This window comes from Rhea americana, unplaced genomic scaffold (assembly GCF_003343005.1).
Source record: "Rhea americana isolate MKP2758 unplaced genomic scaffold, rheAme1 scaffold_40, whole genome shotgun sequence".
Classification (NCBI taxonomy): domain Eukaryota; kingdom Metazoa; phylum Chordata; class Aves; order Rheiformes; family Rheidae; genus Rhea; species Rhea americana.
Window position 1 is genome coordinate 5,822,079 of NW_028186535.1, and position 16,680 is coordinate 5,838,758.

Here is a 16,680-nt window from a genome sequence, read left to right on the forward strand (position 1 = left end):
GGCGGGGGGCGCGGCGGCCGCCTGCTCCGGGGGCACGCCGGGCATCAGCCTCGGGGGGGCGGCCGCCGAGGCGCTCATGGAGGGGGAGGCGAGGCGCGCGGAGGCGAGGGGCGCTGCCGCTTCGCCAGGGGCCCCGCGGCGCCCCGCAGCATAGCAGCGGGCGGCGGGAGAGGCTCACGCGCTGCCCCGGCTGCCGCCGCTGACACGCTCGCGAAAACACATGGTCATGCCGCCGCTGCCGGCTCCTCGGCGCGCACACGTGGGTCCGGCGGGCCCGGCCTGCCCTCGCCTCGCCTCCGGGGCCCGCCCCTCCCGGCGGGCGGGCCCACACCGCGGACCGCGCTACTGCGGCGGCGCCCGGCCGCGCGGCGCGCGCCCCCCACCGCCGCGCGCCGCCGCCCCTGCCATGTTTATGTCGCCACGCGGAGCCGCGGCGCAGGCGCCGAGCCGCGCGGCGCCCCCCCGCCCCGCCATTGGCGGCGGCCGACGAACCCCATTGGGTGGGGCCGCGAGGCGGCGCGGGGCCGGCGCGCGGGCGGGGGCGGCGCTGGCGCTGAGGAGAAGTTGGCGGCGGGCGGAGCGGCCGGGGCGGGCGCTGCGTCAGGCCGCGGTGTGACCCCCCTCGCCGCGCCCCCCACCGCGTGTCGTCGGCGCTCCGAGCGCGAGTTGTACTAAACTTCAGTTTTTCAGGCTCCAGTTACCCCATTAGACCTAGCAAGGCTGGAAGAGCCGTAGGAGTTCGCTCCTCCCGCGGCACCTTCGGGCGCTGCTACCTGAGCCGCCGCCACCTGTGCCGGCCCCGCCGAAAACCGTCGGGGACTCCAGGTGTCGGTAAGGTTACAAGGCGGGGGGGGGGGGGAGAAGAAAAATGAAAAGGAGCTTTAGAAAGCATAATGCTGTGCCTAGTGTCACCAGCAACACTTCCCTTGAGCTGAGCGTGTCGCCTGTCCTTGAAGCACTGCTCGTTTTTAATGATGAGTGAGACAAAGTCATCTGGTTTGACCTTCACATCCTAGGCTTGGCTTAAAGAAATGCTGTGTGAACGGGAGCGAGGAGGGAAATACAACCTCCCTCGCCTTGTAAAGCAAGCATGTTACAGATATCAATAAGGCAAACAGTTTTTAAAACAATTTCCAGAGTAGAGCTGAAATTTCTTTGCTTGTGTGATAGGAGTGTCAGTATGACCTTGCATAAATCTATCTTGAGGTTTTTATTCATCATAGCTAGGGCTGGGCTAAATTTCAATTAGCTGAAATTTATGCACATACTTATCTTTATTCAGACTTAAGGAGGACTGGTCATCTGCCCAACTTAAAAACAATATAAGTGACTACAAAGTGAAGGTCTGGTGTACAATTCATTATAGTGGCACCTAAAGCACAAAATTCAATAAAGTGTGTGCATTGCAAAAATAAATAAATAACTCCTCTTATATTGGGCATCCTTTGCAACTATACTTTTCAGACAGACATGTATTCAAGAAACTCCAGTACTTGAAGATACAGTGAAAATCATGCAAAATGTAAACAGAATGTGTAAGATAATATAGCTCTTTTCCATGCAGTGATGGATAGTTCCATGCAGAGATTTGTCAAACCGCAGGAGGAAAAGAAACACTCCTCTTTTTGACAATTTTCATTTGCAGCTTTGCTCAATTTCACAGTATTTCTGCTTTAAAATACTGTCAGCAGCAGGTGAGGCAGGTACTGAAGAGAAATCATGTGAGAAAAAAGCACATGGCCATACCTTAATTTCTAATGTGATCACAACATAGGTAACTGTACCTACCGAAATTTAACTTGTACAGTAACAACTAACCTGGAGACAAATGGCATGGACTAGCTAAGTGCCTTGATCTTTTACAGACATGCAAAGTTTATTCTGCCATACTTTCATCACTATGGTTACACTTGAAGCTGTAACAGGTTGCATGAAGTGCTGTGTAAAATGAAAATGAAAAGTAAAATGAAAAATACCTTCATTTGCAATGCACCAGGTAAGACAGACAATGGCGCAAAAGCCTATATCTAAGAAATCAAAAACTGTTTTAGGAGCCAAACAAGGTATTTGCTCTGCCTCTCTCTTATGGCATCCCTACTCCCTCATCATCATAGCTTTCATTTCTCTGCATCATGCATTCTCTTACCATTTCCTAACGAACTCCATCCAAAATCCTAAAGAGCCAGCAGCAGTGGTTACAGTTTCACCATGTTAAGAACAGACTAGAAAGACTGTGGAAGAGGAGGCAATGGGGTGACACAAGAGGTAGGCAGTCTCTATACCTGTTACAGCTTTGCCAAGTCTGAGCAAATTAATCAGTTGTTGTTCTGCATATGAATCTATGTTATGTGTGTAAGGTGACAACCAGATAGTAAGATACCTCCCTCATGCCAAAGGATGTTCAGAGAACAGAATAAGGAAAAACTGAATTCCATCAARCAAAGAACAGCGCTGATAACAGAGTAGGATGCAAAGGAAGGTATACAGTCCACAACATAATTTCTGTTTTTCTGGAACTTCAGGGAAGAACAGAACTGGTTTATCCCATAAGATCGAGATTTCTTTTCTTGGGGCCACTCAACCTCCACAGGAATCTTCAAGACTCATRTGCGAATGTTAAGGAGTGAAAGCATATCTGGAAAAGACAGACACAAGTGCAGCAGACAGAAGAGTATATAGTTAAACTGGGATTAATAGGAGAGTATGAAAAGAGGAAGTAGAGAATACAGCATAGTGAGAGATAAATATAGTGCAAAAATAGAAGAGGAAATGATATGAAAGACAACACAGGAAAAGATATAACCCAATGATAGTAAAGAGAAAAAAAGGCCATGATGAACAAAGCCCAGAAGATTTAAAAATACACACATCTTTAAAAATGGTCTAAGAGCGCCAAAACTATACTCTCCAAGCAAAGCAGATACATCTATCATTCCATTAAACTGTGCAGGAAATAAAAGGAGTTGTTTTTCCACACTGGAAGAATGTGCTACAACAGAGGACTATTTAATTACCTGAACCAGTCTTCATTACCTAAGTTAAGAGAAATATTAAAACTTAGTTTGAATTGGAAGGAAGACAGAATCTGGAATTTTAAAGCTATTTTTATTTTAGTAACTGAAAGGTTTATAACACATGTAAGGGAAATTACTTTTGTTGCTACCTTGAGTATTTTAACCTCTTTTCTTGGGTAACTGCTACCACCAAAAACTCATCACTTGAAAAACTTTTCATTAAGTCATCATTCTTGTCTACACATTTTTCCAAGACTTTGTCCAGGAGATACTGATGAATATGGTAATTATTTTTCAGTCAGATGAAAAAACATCTAGTTACGCATTCAAAGAATGTCCAGGCTTGGTGAATTGACCTGCTTTACTATTACAAGTAACCCATGAATGGACTAATTTGATATTCACCTAGAAGTATCTCCTTTAGCTTCAGGCATAGTAAAGCATTACTGTAAACAATGGTTCAGATTTCCTCATGAGTTATTGGATTATATGCTGTCAGTAGTTGGTCTACACAGCCTCTTTCCAACAGCTGAGACTTCTACAGCACACTGAATCAGTCTCTGCTACACTAAACTTTCAAATAGGGTATTTAAAATGTAAAGCAACTCTTACTCCCTCCAAAACTCCTGCCCAGGCAGCAGGCCTGAACTCTTTCAAAGACAGACTTTTATAAAGTTCTTGAATTTTAAGACAGTTTCACATCCAAAACACTGTTTTAGCTTCCCACAGTCCTATGAAATCCATCTAATATGCTCCAGGGGTTTTAATCTGTCAGTGATCCTTTTTACAAAAGTTTTCTTTTCTCTCTGATTGATAAATCATCAGTTAAATACAAACAGCAGATTAGCTGGAATAAAAAACTTACAATATTTGCCTTAAGCTCTTCTTAAATGACAGAGACTTGGCATCACTGCAGAATTAACTTATGCATGTAAGTGTAGTATGAAGGGAAGAAATACATGTGAAGATTCAATCCCATTATTTAAAATAGTTCATTTTAATGGGGAAAATGAAAAGATTTTAACTAGGCTTACCATGAAATATGTTAAACACTAACAAAGAACATGAGATCTTCAGGAACAGATGCTGAAAGAAAATAGATACTTCAGATAAGGATAGTAAAAATCAGAGAATAGAAAATTTCATACATATTAAAAAAAAGAGAGGGAGACAGAATGAGCAGGTTGAAAATAAAGAGATAGAAGATATAACCAGAAAGATCAAGTAATAGGAATACAGTGGCAAATCTGAATTTATTTATTAATGAAAATAACCAAGTAAAATCATAACTGAACATTTGCTTAATATTCTTAGTAACTGTGCCTCTACATTGAGTTTGTGACTGGAAGTAGATTTTTTCAAATTTATAGTTGGTGTCACAATCTGCCTTTTTTCCTGTGCTGACTAATCTTTTATGGAAATGCATTTTTCTTTTGGACATTAGGACTGATAGATGTCAAACCCAACATCACTTTTATGTAAGTCAAATTCTTTGTTCCATGATGTACAATACATTGCAGCTTTAAAGTSTTACAAAATATTTAAACAAGAGAGCACCACAAAAGAATTGGGCATATACTTTTACGTTAYTCTAAACTATAAAGCTTGCTTGACCATATTGAGCTACTAATAACAAGAGGGTTTACTGAACTTAGAGCTTAGCCATAAAGTGAGACATATAACTCCAAGCAACAGAAAGCCTACACAGAGGAGCCATACCTGCAATTCCTGCTGAGATGGAGAACCCAAAGCCATATCAGGAAGCCATAGAAGTGATCTGCTGAGCTGGGAATGTCAGGGAAGAACATACACCTCACAAGTTGGGTTTTAAGTGAGAAATAAAGATGAGAAAACTAAGTAAAAACTAAGTAAACAGAGGGAAAGTGAAGGGAAGAATGAGGATGTGCAGAAGGAATAGGTTGCTGAAAATTTACAGTAATATGAAACAGGCATGGCTAAAACACCCCTGAAAAAAGGATTCACTGTATTAAAAGTTTAGTTATAGAGCAAAAGTATGTTCTCAATGGGACACTGAAGTAGCAGGTTTTTTTTTAACTAAGATTTAACCTTTAAAAATTATATTAAGGAGTCATAAAGGCTATTACTTGCTATGTGGTAAGATTCACTAGAAGAGAGCAGTTTTATCGCTAAAGCAGCACTGGCCTATAATAACATAGAATTACATAACATGATATTACCTATGAAGAACAAATTTGCAATGCACAACATTGTAACATTTAGAAAATGAAACACAACACAGATCAGAACTTTACTGCATTCTTAGTATCACTGAACAGTTATCTCATTTGCAAAAATTACATAGAAAAGAAAAAATAGAAATTCTGATAGATTTTACGTGTCCTGTACCAAGACTAACCAGGGGGATAATTGTCAGCTCTTGGAGAACATGTTAATAACTTTTTGTGGTAAATAATGTGCAAGAAAATAGAAGAACAAGTGAATATATGCTTCCTTGCACAACACAAGATGCACAAGCATGTTAGCTTTAGCACAACTGCAAGTCCATCAAATTTTAGGAAAATTACAGAACTCAGTACAGGATCAAACTCAATTTCATTCAGCAGCTATATGCACTCTAGTCAATTACTGCTTGTTAAAACTTCAAAAACATTTTAGTAACAGCCACCATAATTGCTCTGAGACTTGGATATTTTTCTTCTTTTTCTTTTCAGATTTTCTTTTCCCTTCTCTCTTTCTGCAACTTACATTTCATTATTTTTTTCACTAAAAATCTGAATAAGACAAATGAAAGTATTAATACCACTGATTTCCAAATGTGATATTATAATTTATTCATTTGCATTCCATAGGTACAGACTGTGCTGCTAAATATTTGTAATATTTTGACTATCAAGTAATGCATCTAGAACTGGACTTCTTAAAGATACAGCAGCAATAACTGTAAGCTACAACAAACAACAAGAATCTTGTCATTTGAGACTGATGACTTTATATTATAGCTTAATAAAATCTTAGCTCAGCTAGATATTTTATATACTCTCTTTTTTCACATAGATAATGCAGTGAGCATCAACAATGAAACTGTGTCCCCAAAAATGAAAATATTTTATTCTAATCATATTTTTAATGTAAATTTTCTATGTTCTCAAAGCCTGTGTTTCCACTTGTTATAGAAGCTATTAAGCTATGAAGGGACTACAGCATGTTAGAAATACTGCAATAAGAATTACTACAGGATAAAACATTCCTATCACTTTCATAATTTTAAGAAACAACAGTAATGTCTTATACACCCAATAGATGTAGCATGTTGTCATATGCCTTCCCAGAACTGCTTTCTGCACAAAATGTTCCCAACAGTCTTACACTCTGTTATAAATTAGCAACAATCACTATAGCTCCCAGCGCTATCAGTCCGCAGAGACATCACAGAAGTCACCTAACATTGTACCACCAGATGTTAGGGGACACTTCATACATCAAGCTGAATGCACAGGTGTCACCTGGAATAATTTCTGTGAGAAGATTCTGTATACAGCTATATATTTTTTTCCATATAAAGTCAAACACATACCTGTGGTGGCTGGTTTCTTACTATATTAAGTTCAATATTTTTTCCACCAGACCACACAACCTAATGCACAACAAAATCATTAAAATAAGTATGTTTACAAGCATTTTACATTCCCATAAAGGAAAGAAATCCAAGCTTTTCCTGAAGTATTTATCACATACATTGTATTGGATCACTTACTTCTAGGAAAGCTCTTACTACTAATTTGATGATGTCTTTATGAGGTGCCATAGCTGCTTTTGTGTGATTCTTTTCCAAAAATTTGTGCACAGTTTCAGCATTGTGGCAAATCGTATTGGCCTGTGGAGAACAGAAAGAGAGCTATACATCTCACCACAACATAAATTGATTTACCTGTTGTAATCAGTCGTATAAAGGCTTGTATACATTCCACACTGAGTTCTAATTTGGGATTCCCCCCATATCACCATGCAATATATAATTCAGAATTTGCCTATCTGCCAGGGCAGTGATTTCCCCTCACTTCTGTTTAGGATCTGATAATGTTTCAAGGCTTGATCTTAGTGTATCTGGGGACATAAATATGTCAGAACAGGAGATGTCAAAACTCTTTCATGCCATATGTCTTCTGTATGTACACTATGCTAGCATCTCTCTATTTGCTAATACCTCTTCTAATAAAGAGCTAGAGAAGGACAGAAATTTTGAAACCTCTTAACACAGTCCTGTGACTAATAGTTAAATTCAAATTAAATTTTGACCATGGGAGAAGCATTCTGAGTAAGCCAGGATGCAGCATACTTCACTGACCGATACAGACCTACATTCAGCCTTTCAAAAAAGCCAAGAAGTTCTGCTTGGAAGAGCTGACAAAATTTGGTACTATTTCTTTACATCAAATAGAAAAAAAAGGCATGCACAACGTTTCTCTATAATGTTCTCAAAACTTTTTTTAAATTTCATCAACATTGAAAATGCTGTCAGAGGTTCCTGGTAGACTGAATGATGTCTGTATGATTTGGTGTGCAAGACTGGCTTCTAGTGTTAAAGCTATGTTATTTCCCACAGTGCCTAGTAAATAAATATTGGTAGTGATTGCATAATGATACAATTCATATAATAGAAGTTTCAAGGATTATTTTCCCTCTCTGAAGTTTAACAAAACATGATTTTAATACAATCTTTAAAAAATTAACATCCGTTCATTTGAAAGGAAAGTGGAAGATGGGCAGAAGTTTCATGTGGGGATACTGTGGAGCTGATTATGAACATCTGCACCCATGCCATGACTTTGCCAACTAACTGTATCCCTGAAAAGAGCTCATGTTTTTACATAACTATCAATATACCACTGCCAATCCCAGAGACAAGGTTCTATCAACATTTTCTCCAATGATAATGAGAATGGCAAGAATGGTGTCTTGCACAGTTCACAGAGAAACAAGTACATTCAGAATGATTTTTTTATCATGTTTACAACATTGCCATTAATGAAACAGTTGTCAGATTTTGTTAACCCTCAGCTTTTCATGGGCTCATTGCTTGATCTATTTAATATCTTTCTGTATGCTCCACAATTCTTTCCCAGCTAGCTCAACAACCGCTTTGAAGTATTATGATAGCTCTTGAGCACACTGGTCTGTGTTTTGGTCTGAGTTCATTAGAGATGAAAGAAATCCACAGGACAAGGGAAAAACAGATGGTAGCTTTCACTGCCCTGCTTTCTGGCTCTTGGGAACCAAGCAGAGAACATGAACTGTAATCCAATTAACTACACCCTTGAGGCAAAAACTGGGGAATAAGAAGCAACTACAAGTAGGCCCCAGCAGGATAAGGAACCAAAAAAAAAAAAAAAAAAAAAAAAAAAAAAAAAAAAAAAAAAAAAAAAAAAAGTGTAATGGGCATATCACAGTATAGAACAATAGAAGACCAGAAGGCAAAACCACTATCACTTGCAGCAGTAAGTTAACTCTGCTATTCCACACTCAACTTGGGGAGGGGGGGGGACACGCAAGTAAGAAAGGAGGAATGAAGGAATTAGGACTTCTTACCTTTTGGCTATAACCTCCAGTCAAGAACCTGAGTCTCAGAACAAACAGGAGCTAGGAGGGAGATGATGATACCAGCAAGAATAGCTATTACCTGATATATTACTTTATCTTAAAGGCAACTTCCCCTACAAAATTTCTGAGAGAAAGCAGAGTTCAGTTGCTTGCCAGTTGTTTAATTGCTTGCCAATACTACTAGTTACTTTACAGCCATACATAATATTAAGGTGTGTTAGAAAGTGACAGAAATATAAAATTGATAAAACTAGCATTTACAATATCAATGTAGCAATGAGAAATATTTATGTAATAAAACTACCTTCCTGGAAACAAAGATAAATTAATACAGAAGTGGTATTCACTACTCAACTTTCTCTTTAGCTTTTTTATTTAATTGGTGGTTAAAGATAGCAAAAGATTCATCAAATAAGCACAGCGTGTGTAAAGCTGGTGTAAGATTTAAAAGGTTCTTTCCCTCAGAACAAATGTGATCTTTGATCTTGCCTTCACCAAGACACATATATTGATAGGTTTGGAGGAATTTTAATCCATTCTGCAGAAAAAAAGTTGTTCTGATTTACACATAAACAGAGCACAGAAACTATTACAGTATGTTAGCATACTATCCTTCCCTTTCCTCTCCTCCTATTAAGCTTGGAAGATACCTGTATTTTATTACAAAAGAGAATTAATCCAAAGCAGAGATGCTGAACTGTAAAGGTGGACACGACTCCTGCCTGCACTGGAGAAATCAATGCACTGCAGCAGCTTTCAGTTACCTTAGCTATGTCTATGACAGAAGAGAAAAATTACCAGTGCTTGGGCCCAGACACTGCAACCTGATCATCAGTATTGCTACAACAGTCTCTGGCGAGCTTTTGGCACAGCCTAATTACTTCTCCCCCAGACAGTTTCTGAGCAACATTCAGGAATGGCCCACACTGGGAAGCATCAGTCTGGATACAGCTATTTCGCTTCTGGCACAAAGGGAGTCTGATCTGAACACAGCCTCAGGGACAAAAAGTCAGCATTGGCAGTTTTGTTCACTCATGAAGAGGTAGCCCATAAGCATATACATTACAAGATCTTTAAGCAATCATTAGGCACAAAGCCAGCAACGAAATTACCCCAGTAAATTGAAAGGGTAAAGACTTGATTGACTGAGTACACAGTACAAACACTAGCTGCAGTCAGATGTGACCATTTCTTTAGCCTGGGTACTTCCTCAGTTCTGCCTCACTGCATCCATTTTCCTTGGGGGGGGGGGGGAGAAAAGATACTCCCAATTGTGCCCAGGTTCACTGCTCTGAAAGAAGGATTGCTCCACTTCTCTTTTCTGTCACCTGTATGCCTGTACACATACAACAATTTCCCTGGAACTGGAATGGAAGGCTAAATCTAATAATCTAGATTAGCTCTCTTAGCACTGCTTCCAGTAGCGCAGCTGCAGTGCTGATGGGGAGATCTTTTAGGTTAAACAGACTGAATGGAAGGGTTCACCGTATTTGTGCCTGTCCTGCTGGAGTCAGTTACAAAAGCCTATGATCAAGAAAGAGCAAGGTAAGACTCAGAACTACCYGGTACCAAAACTCTAATGGATTAGTTGGTGTTGTCTGTGTACCTTCAAATACAGGTAATACAGGAGTTTTCAAAACATAAAAGTTTTCTACACAGAAAAGTTTACATATAAAGCAACAAGTGAACAGAAGAATCACAAAGATACATGAGGCAAATTTCAGATGGAATATACCTTTAGTTTTCTGTAACAAGCTACTATTTTTGAGGCAAGTAGAAAGCAATATAGCAAACAACAGGTGCCTTTGGAAATCGCCTTTGTAAAGCTTTTACACCTATTTTTGTATTTTTGCTATAGTCTTATAACTTTATTTGAAAAGCAAATATGTGTCAATGGCTCACTCAGCTTGAACTTCCCTTTTGACTGGTTCAGAATTCAACATCTAGCTTCAGTGAAATACACCAACTATACAAAGATTTTTATTGTATAAAATTGATTCCACATAAAATCTATATATACAATACATATATACAGTATATATATTAAATAGATAGTTGCTTTCCAAGAACAGTAGTCACCAGATGGATCTGTCTGGTACAGTTTAGGACTCCCATTACCCTGTGTGTAGAGGTGTGAGCAAGCTAACCAGTTTTAGCATCCCAGAAAATTAAGARTATTACAGGCCTAGTACAGAAGTACAGAACAGAAAAGGTACATTACAACTATGCACCATATAGCAATGCATTTTTGATACACCAACAGATTATTTCTGATATTCTGATATAGTGGGCAATACTGCAGCTGTACAACTCCACAGCGGTACAACTGACACAGAAATAACTAAGACAGAACTGTCTTCATAGTGAAATAAGCATTCCCTGTTAAAACCACATGAACTACAGGAATTAAGGCTTAGTGAAATCATCCTTTAACAAGCTCTTGGGCACAGCTGTGAACAGATTCCAAGGGCCATCTCAGATGCTTGCAGTCAATCAAACTGCTCACAGGTGTTCTGCTGATCTTCAGTGTTTGAAATTAAGAATCTGTGTCTCTGAGTTTTACTTTCAGTTTAGCCTCTCACGTTGCTCTCTGCTGTAAGGATTTTTGTTGTTGTTTTAAGTTTTCAGTCTTATCTTAGCTCCTTAATGTGATAATATTGTTTGGTCTCTCTGCATTATTATTTCCAAATTACACAAGGAAGTTCTTCACCAGATGTATACACATGGAAATAGACAAGAAAATATACTTGTTGGTGTTTCTTAAAAGAGGTGATCATAGCTGTTATTTTCTTGTGAAAAACAGTTATTTTTCTCAAGTGATATTCATGTTTTTTAAGAAATCCTACAAAGAAAGCTTAACCTGACTTCCTTTTTTAACAGATGGAAGAGAAACAATTGCATTGTCTTCAATATTAAGGACTTAAAGCTTTTATACAGAAGTCTGACAGTGCCAAACTGCTTAGCTGCTAAGTTGCAATGTGTTGTGTGAGATATTCTACTGTGACTGGATCGTCAACAATCAGTTTATGGCTCTGATGTTCCATCCTGGCTCTGTTAATCACTACTCTAGCACCAGCAGCCAGGTCTGCATAATCATCATGATAAAAAGAAATCACAAAGACTCTTCCATTAATTAACAGCAAATCRTTATTCAAGAAAGAGCAACCTATTACATTTTTCTTAAATCATAAACTGCTGAAAAAGCAATGTAGATGAAGACAGAAAACASAAATTTGAAGCAGTATATAGAAGTAACTTTCTTATTCTGAGAAATTTTTATATAAATTTCAGGCCATAACAGCTTTTAAGGAAAGTGGATTTATAGTATTAAGTGTGGATTTAACTCCTCCAAAAACACATTCTGAAAAAAAAACTGTCCCCTACTGTAGATGCCATACTTCATGGTGGTGGTGKTGTACCACTCTCTCCACCACGCAGTGCTAGGAAACTGGAGGAACAGCATTATCACAGTCTATAAGAACAGAGGGTTGCTGAAGTACATCCTCATTCTTGTGCATTACTAGTTAGTATAGAAAATCCAAGGCAGTTTCACATTTTAATTTCCCTGATAGTAAATCCTGTTTAATAGGTTTCTAGGATTTTCCACTTCCCTAGTCATGCCCTGACATAGTCCTTCACCCTCCTATTCTGCTACAAATTCAGCCACTTGTAAGGTCAATGAAAACATTCAGCTTAAAAAAGTAAATACTTTTTTTTTAAGTTGGATTTTTTTTTTTTTTTTTGAGATGATTACTATAAACAGCTGTAAACTTCTTCCGTCACTTGGAAGCTCCATCTTGGGGAGCATCTCCATGGCCAGTATCAGTCAGTCAAAGACAACACTGCTACAGAAAGAGGTGATTCCCCTGTGCTCTGTCTCTTAAGTGTATCTTCTCAGTCTCTCCCTGTGTCAGCACAAGCYGTTCTACAGTTCCATGTTAAGTCAGATCACTGTGTTGGTATAACTCAAAATTAAGCTGAGTTTTATTTTCATCTCTTGTGAAAGCAACCTAAGAGGATGCTTTCACATTATAATAACATGATCTAATTGGAGGTGGCAACAAAAAGCAACAGTTCTGTCCTTCCTAGACACTTCCCATACATTCCTGAAGCTTCCCTTGAGCTGGATTTAACAATCACACAACTTTATGACAACTCACAAAAAAAAAGATACCTTTTTCATCAGATCAGTGAGTTTAGGACTATCTCCTTCAGTAACAGCTTGCACTCACAGTAGGCTAAGTATAGCACCAAGTTGTACCCTTAGTGTGAGGTTATACAACACAGCTGAACCACTCTCATAGTCTGACCATTAACAATGGACGTCCCACCCCAGCTTCTTCTTTCAATTTCTGTTTCTGTTATGCAGTTTGGAGGTTCAAATAGTTGCACATTGAATCAATTTAACAAGCTAACCCAGCAAAACATTTGAAGATTTTTCCTGTGATGTTCGTGAATTGAATCAGCTTGGAAGAGGTCAAGGAAGCATCAGAAACAGCACCAAGGAGGAGATGAAAATGCAAAGCTTAGAGCACAGACAGGAGGAAGGAGAAGYGCTCCCCAGGAGCATGCACTTGTGTGAGAGTTTAAACTCATCTAAACCAGTGCTACTGTGACTCTCTCCTGTGGATTGTTTACCCTTTCACGGAGCCTTTGCTAACTCTTACCTGCCCTGAGTGAGCCAGTGCAAAAAAACCTTTTCTTCCTGTCTCAGCTTACTGCCACGCAGGTCTCTAACCTGGCTCACCATGGCTTAGCAAGCCATCAAAGCCAGCACAGAAACAACTGTGGGAGAGCACAGCCAGGAGCAAGACCTTTGCCTTCTGGTGAYAACCAGCCACTACCAGTCAGTTTAGTGGAAACACAAAACTGCACCTTGATATGAGATGTATGCTTAGGCAGTTTTGCTAACCAATCTGCTGAGTTTCCACACAGTCTTCTCTTCATTCAACCCTTATCTGAAGGAAGATACTCCTTGGGGAGGCAAATGTTCTCAAGTGTTATTGCACAGAGGTTCCATACATGAAAGGAGACCAGCACCAATTTGAGCCTAAAGTTATCTCCTAACTGTCCACGAGTATTTCCAATATCATCCTGGTTTATTTTGCTGAATTTGAGCCCTATGTTTGCCTTTCTTCTCCCCTTTAGTGTGCTTTTTGCTGCTGCAACCAGTCAGGAGCAACTTCTGCTATCCAAGGCTTGTCCCTGCTGAAGAGACACAAATAAAGCTGAGTAAGATGATTGAAAAAATAATAAGAGATCAATCAAATTTTAAAGATCAAAATATTTCCCACTGGCCCCATAAGGATCTTTCAGCTATATTCAAACTGATTATGTATGAAACTAATACCTTCATACCCTAATACCAGTCTCTCAAACCACCCTGTCCACCTTCACAATATTTTTCATAAATCCAGTCTTTAAAGACACAGCCCCACACCTGTAATGGGATGCTCTGTGGAGCAGTAACACTGGAAACAATGCCTGCAAAAGCCAAAAAGATTGGATCACCAGGGGCATAAAGCTTCCTCACAGATCTTTCTTCTTGAAGCTTGGCAACAGATTTTTCTTCTATCCCCAGCACAACTTTATCCAGCCCTCAAATTCCAAAATGTTAAATCAGAATAAAAAGAACAGTATTTCCAATATTGAGTTTATTCATGTTATTTATAGGAGATATTATAATACTAAGTATTTTCACACTGATGTAGGCAAACAGCTTTGTGAAGACTGTGTCATCCTTCTCAAGCAATAAAAAATAATGTGAGGAGGCATCTGTTTAGAAKGAAAAAATGATATGATGTGGTAAACATCACAGGAAAAAATTGCAAAGTTGCAAAAGTTGTAGTTTACAAATGCAGTACAAAGAGGTAGTCCCTGCACTAAAGGCTTACAATCAAAGTACAAAACAAAGGAAATAAGGTGGTTACAAACACAAGAGCTCAGGGAGATAGCAACACAACACAGATCAGTGTGATAAAAGCAGTATTCTCGTGTACTAGCTGTTTATAGGTGCGGTCATGGTTAAGCTGATCTAACAGCTAACTAGTGCCAAAGAAGTACAGTCCTGCTCCTCTCTTCTGCCCCATGCAATTGTTTTTCTTTGGTTTGACACTGAAACTAATCTGCTCTTAATTTGTGAAAATTCACAGGCAGAAAACCACTTATTGAGAAAAACAATTGTTTTTCTACTAATTTAGCTTCCTTAATCATCTCACTGTAAGATCAGATGAGTAACAGTGATGGCACATGTGACCATGCAGTGGGAATGTGGGGCCACAAGAAAGCATACAGGGCACTGAAGGAAAAAAATGGCTTTTGGTAACAACTACCTGTTAGATTGACTTAGCTGTAAGATAATGCCAAACTGCGACCTAAATGTTATCACTGGTTTCACAGCTGTTTTGGCAGAGAAAAGTTTTGAAGATGGACAACGATGTACTGTGGTCATTTATGAGAAGTTCCTTCCATGTCCACAGGTAGAATGAGAGGAAGTAAAGAATAATTCAAAAGAGCCTAAGGTCAACTTTTCAAAAGCAGATGAGAAATTCTTCTTTTTTTGGCTGAATCTGAGACTCAGAATTTCCTCTCATCAGAATTTTTTCTTAAAAGACAAATCAGTGAATGTTAAGAAGGAAATAAAACTTTTTCACTGGTATTTTGTCAGTTCTGGCAATGGGCTGAAGAAAGTAAATGAAAGATATGAGTGACCAAAGACAAACAAAAAAACAACAGAAAGTCCCAAGCATGATTGAAATAGCAGTTRAGCACCCCCTCCTTCTGTTCCTCAAAGTCCCATGTGCTGAGAAACAGCCACACTCATAGGTAATAGTAACMGTAAGATTCTCTCCTTCAATCAGTGAGAAACTGTCAAAAAAGAGGGCACAGATGGAGATATGAATAATCCTTTCCTATAAAAGATCTCTCTTCTCACCCCAGCACTCATGAAAGAAAGGCTTTTTGAATACATTTCTTACAAAACCCCTCAATTTATTCTTTCACTCTAAAAGGTTCTATCTTAACCAATAAATATTAATATGCATAACACGTTTTATCAGCTTCTCTTCACCAGATTATCCCATTACTCTTACCACTTGATTCTTCGACCAAAAAAATACATAGKTAATAATCTGCTAGACAACAACAAGTAATGCTGCAGACACCAAGGTGAGCACAAGCCACCAACGTACCCTGGCAGCAAAGAAGGCCAACAGCCTCTGGGTCACATTTGGAAAACCATTGCCAACAGGTCAAGAGACTGGTGAGTCCACATCTGGAGCGCTGTGTCCTGTGCTGGGCTCTGSAGCACAAGAGTGATGGACATGCTGGAGTGAGCCCAGCAAAGGGCTACCAAGACGATGAAGGGACTGCAGCATCTCTCATAYGAGGAAAGGCTGAGAGAGCTGGGACTGCTCAGCCTGCAGAAGAGAAGCCCGAGGAGGCATCTAATCAAGATGCAAAAGTATCTGAATGGAGCGCGTAAGGAAGACGGACCCAGAGACGCCAGGGACAGCTATGAGGTGTGTAGGGGGGGAGCATTGGCCCAGAGATGCTCTCCAGCCTGACCAACTCCGGGGCTGTGCTCCYGGCCAAAGGCAGTCTCCGCTCCTGGCTCTGCCCCACCGTTTGCAGCCGGACCCTGCTGGCTGGGCAGCCAGGCCAACAGAAGCGGCGATCTGGACCCGGGCATTCGGGCATGTGGGACTGCGAGGGCAGGGGCAGGAGCTCTGCCCGCGGTACATCGAYGGGCCGCTGCGGGGGAGCYCCRGGGCCTGCRRCAGGGCAGGGCTTGACCCCCGGCGCGGTGGCACAAGCCTCTCGCAGCGACTCCACACGCTGCCCCTCAGCACCCCACATGTCCCCCCGCTCCCGCAGCCGGCTRCCGTGCACGCGGACGGGCGCTGGGCCAGCCCTGCGATGGGATGGCGCAGGGCGATGGGGCAGGCAGGGCAGGGAGAGGGGCCGGCGGAGCGGGTGGCCGTGAGCAGCCGGCYGCGCGCTGGGCTTGGGGCACCACCCCGGCGACGGAGCAGCCGCTTTCCCGGGGGGCGACGGAGGCTGAGCGGGAGCCTATCGACAAGGGCCC

General features: G+C 40.7%; 1 protein-coding gene and 1 long non-coding RNA gene across 2 annotated transcripts in view; one reads left to right on the forward strand and one right to left on the reverse strand.

Moving 5' to 3' along the window:
• TAF4B (TATA-box binding protein associated factor 4b) overlaps window positions 1–85 on the reverse strand; it is a 71,772-nt gene extending 71,687 nt beyond the window's left edge. The window contains exon 1 of the mRNA XM_085314301.1: window positions 22–85. Coding sequence (XP_085170427.1) covers window positions 22–78 — 57 coding nt within the window. The 5' untranslated portion in view covers window positions 79–85. The remainder of the gene's footprint in view (window positions 1–21) is intronic.
• A 465-nt stretch (window positions 86–550) lies between these two features.
• Window positions 551–14,240, forward strand: LOC146590626 (uncharacterized). Its single transcript, XR_014896981.1, has 2 exons — window positions 551–831; window positions 11,475–14,240. It is a non-coding gene; the product is annotated as an uncharacterized LOC146590626 (long non-coding RNA).
• Window positions 14,241–16,680: the final 2,440 nt, after the last annotated feature.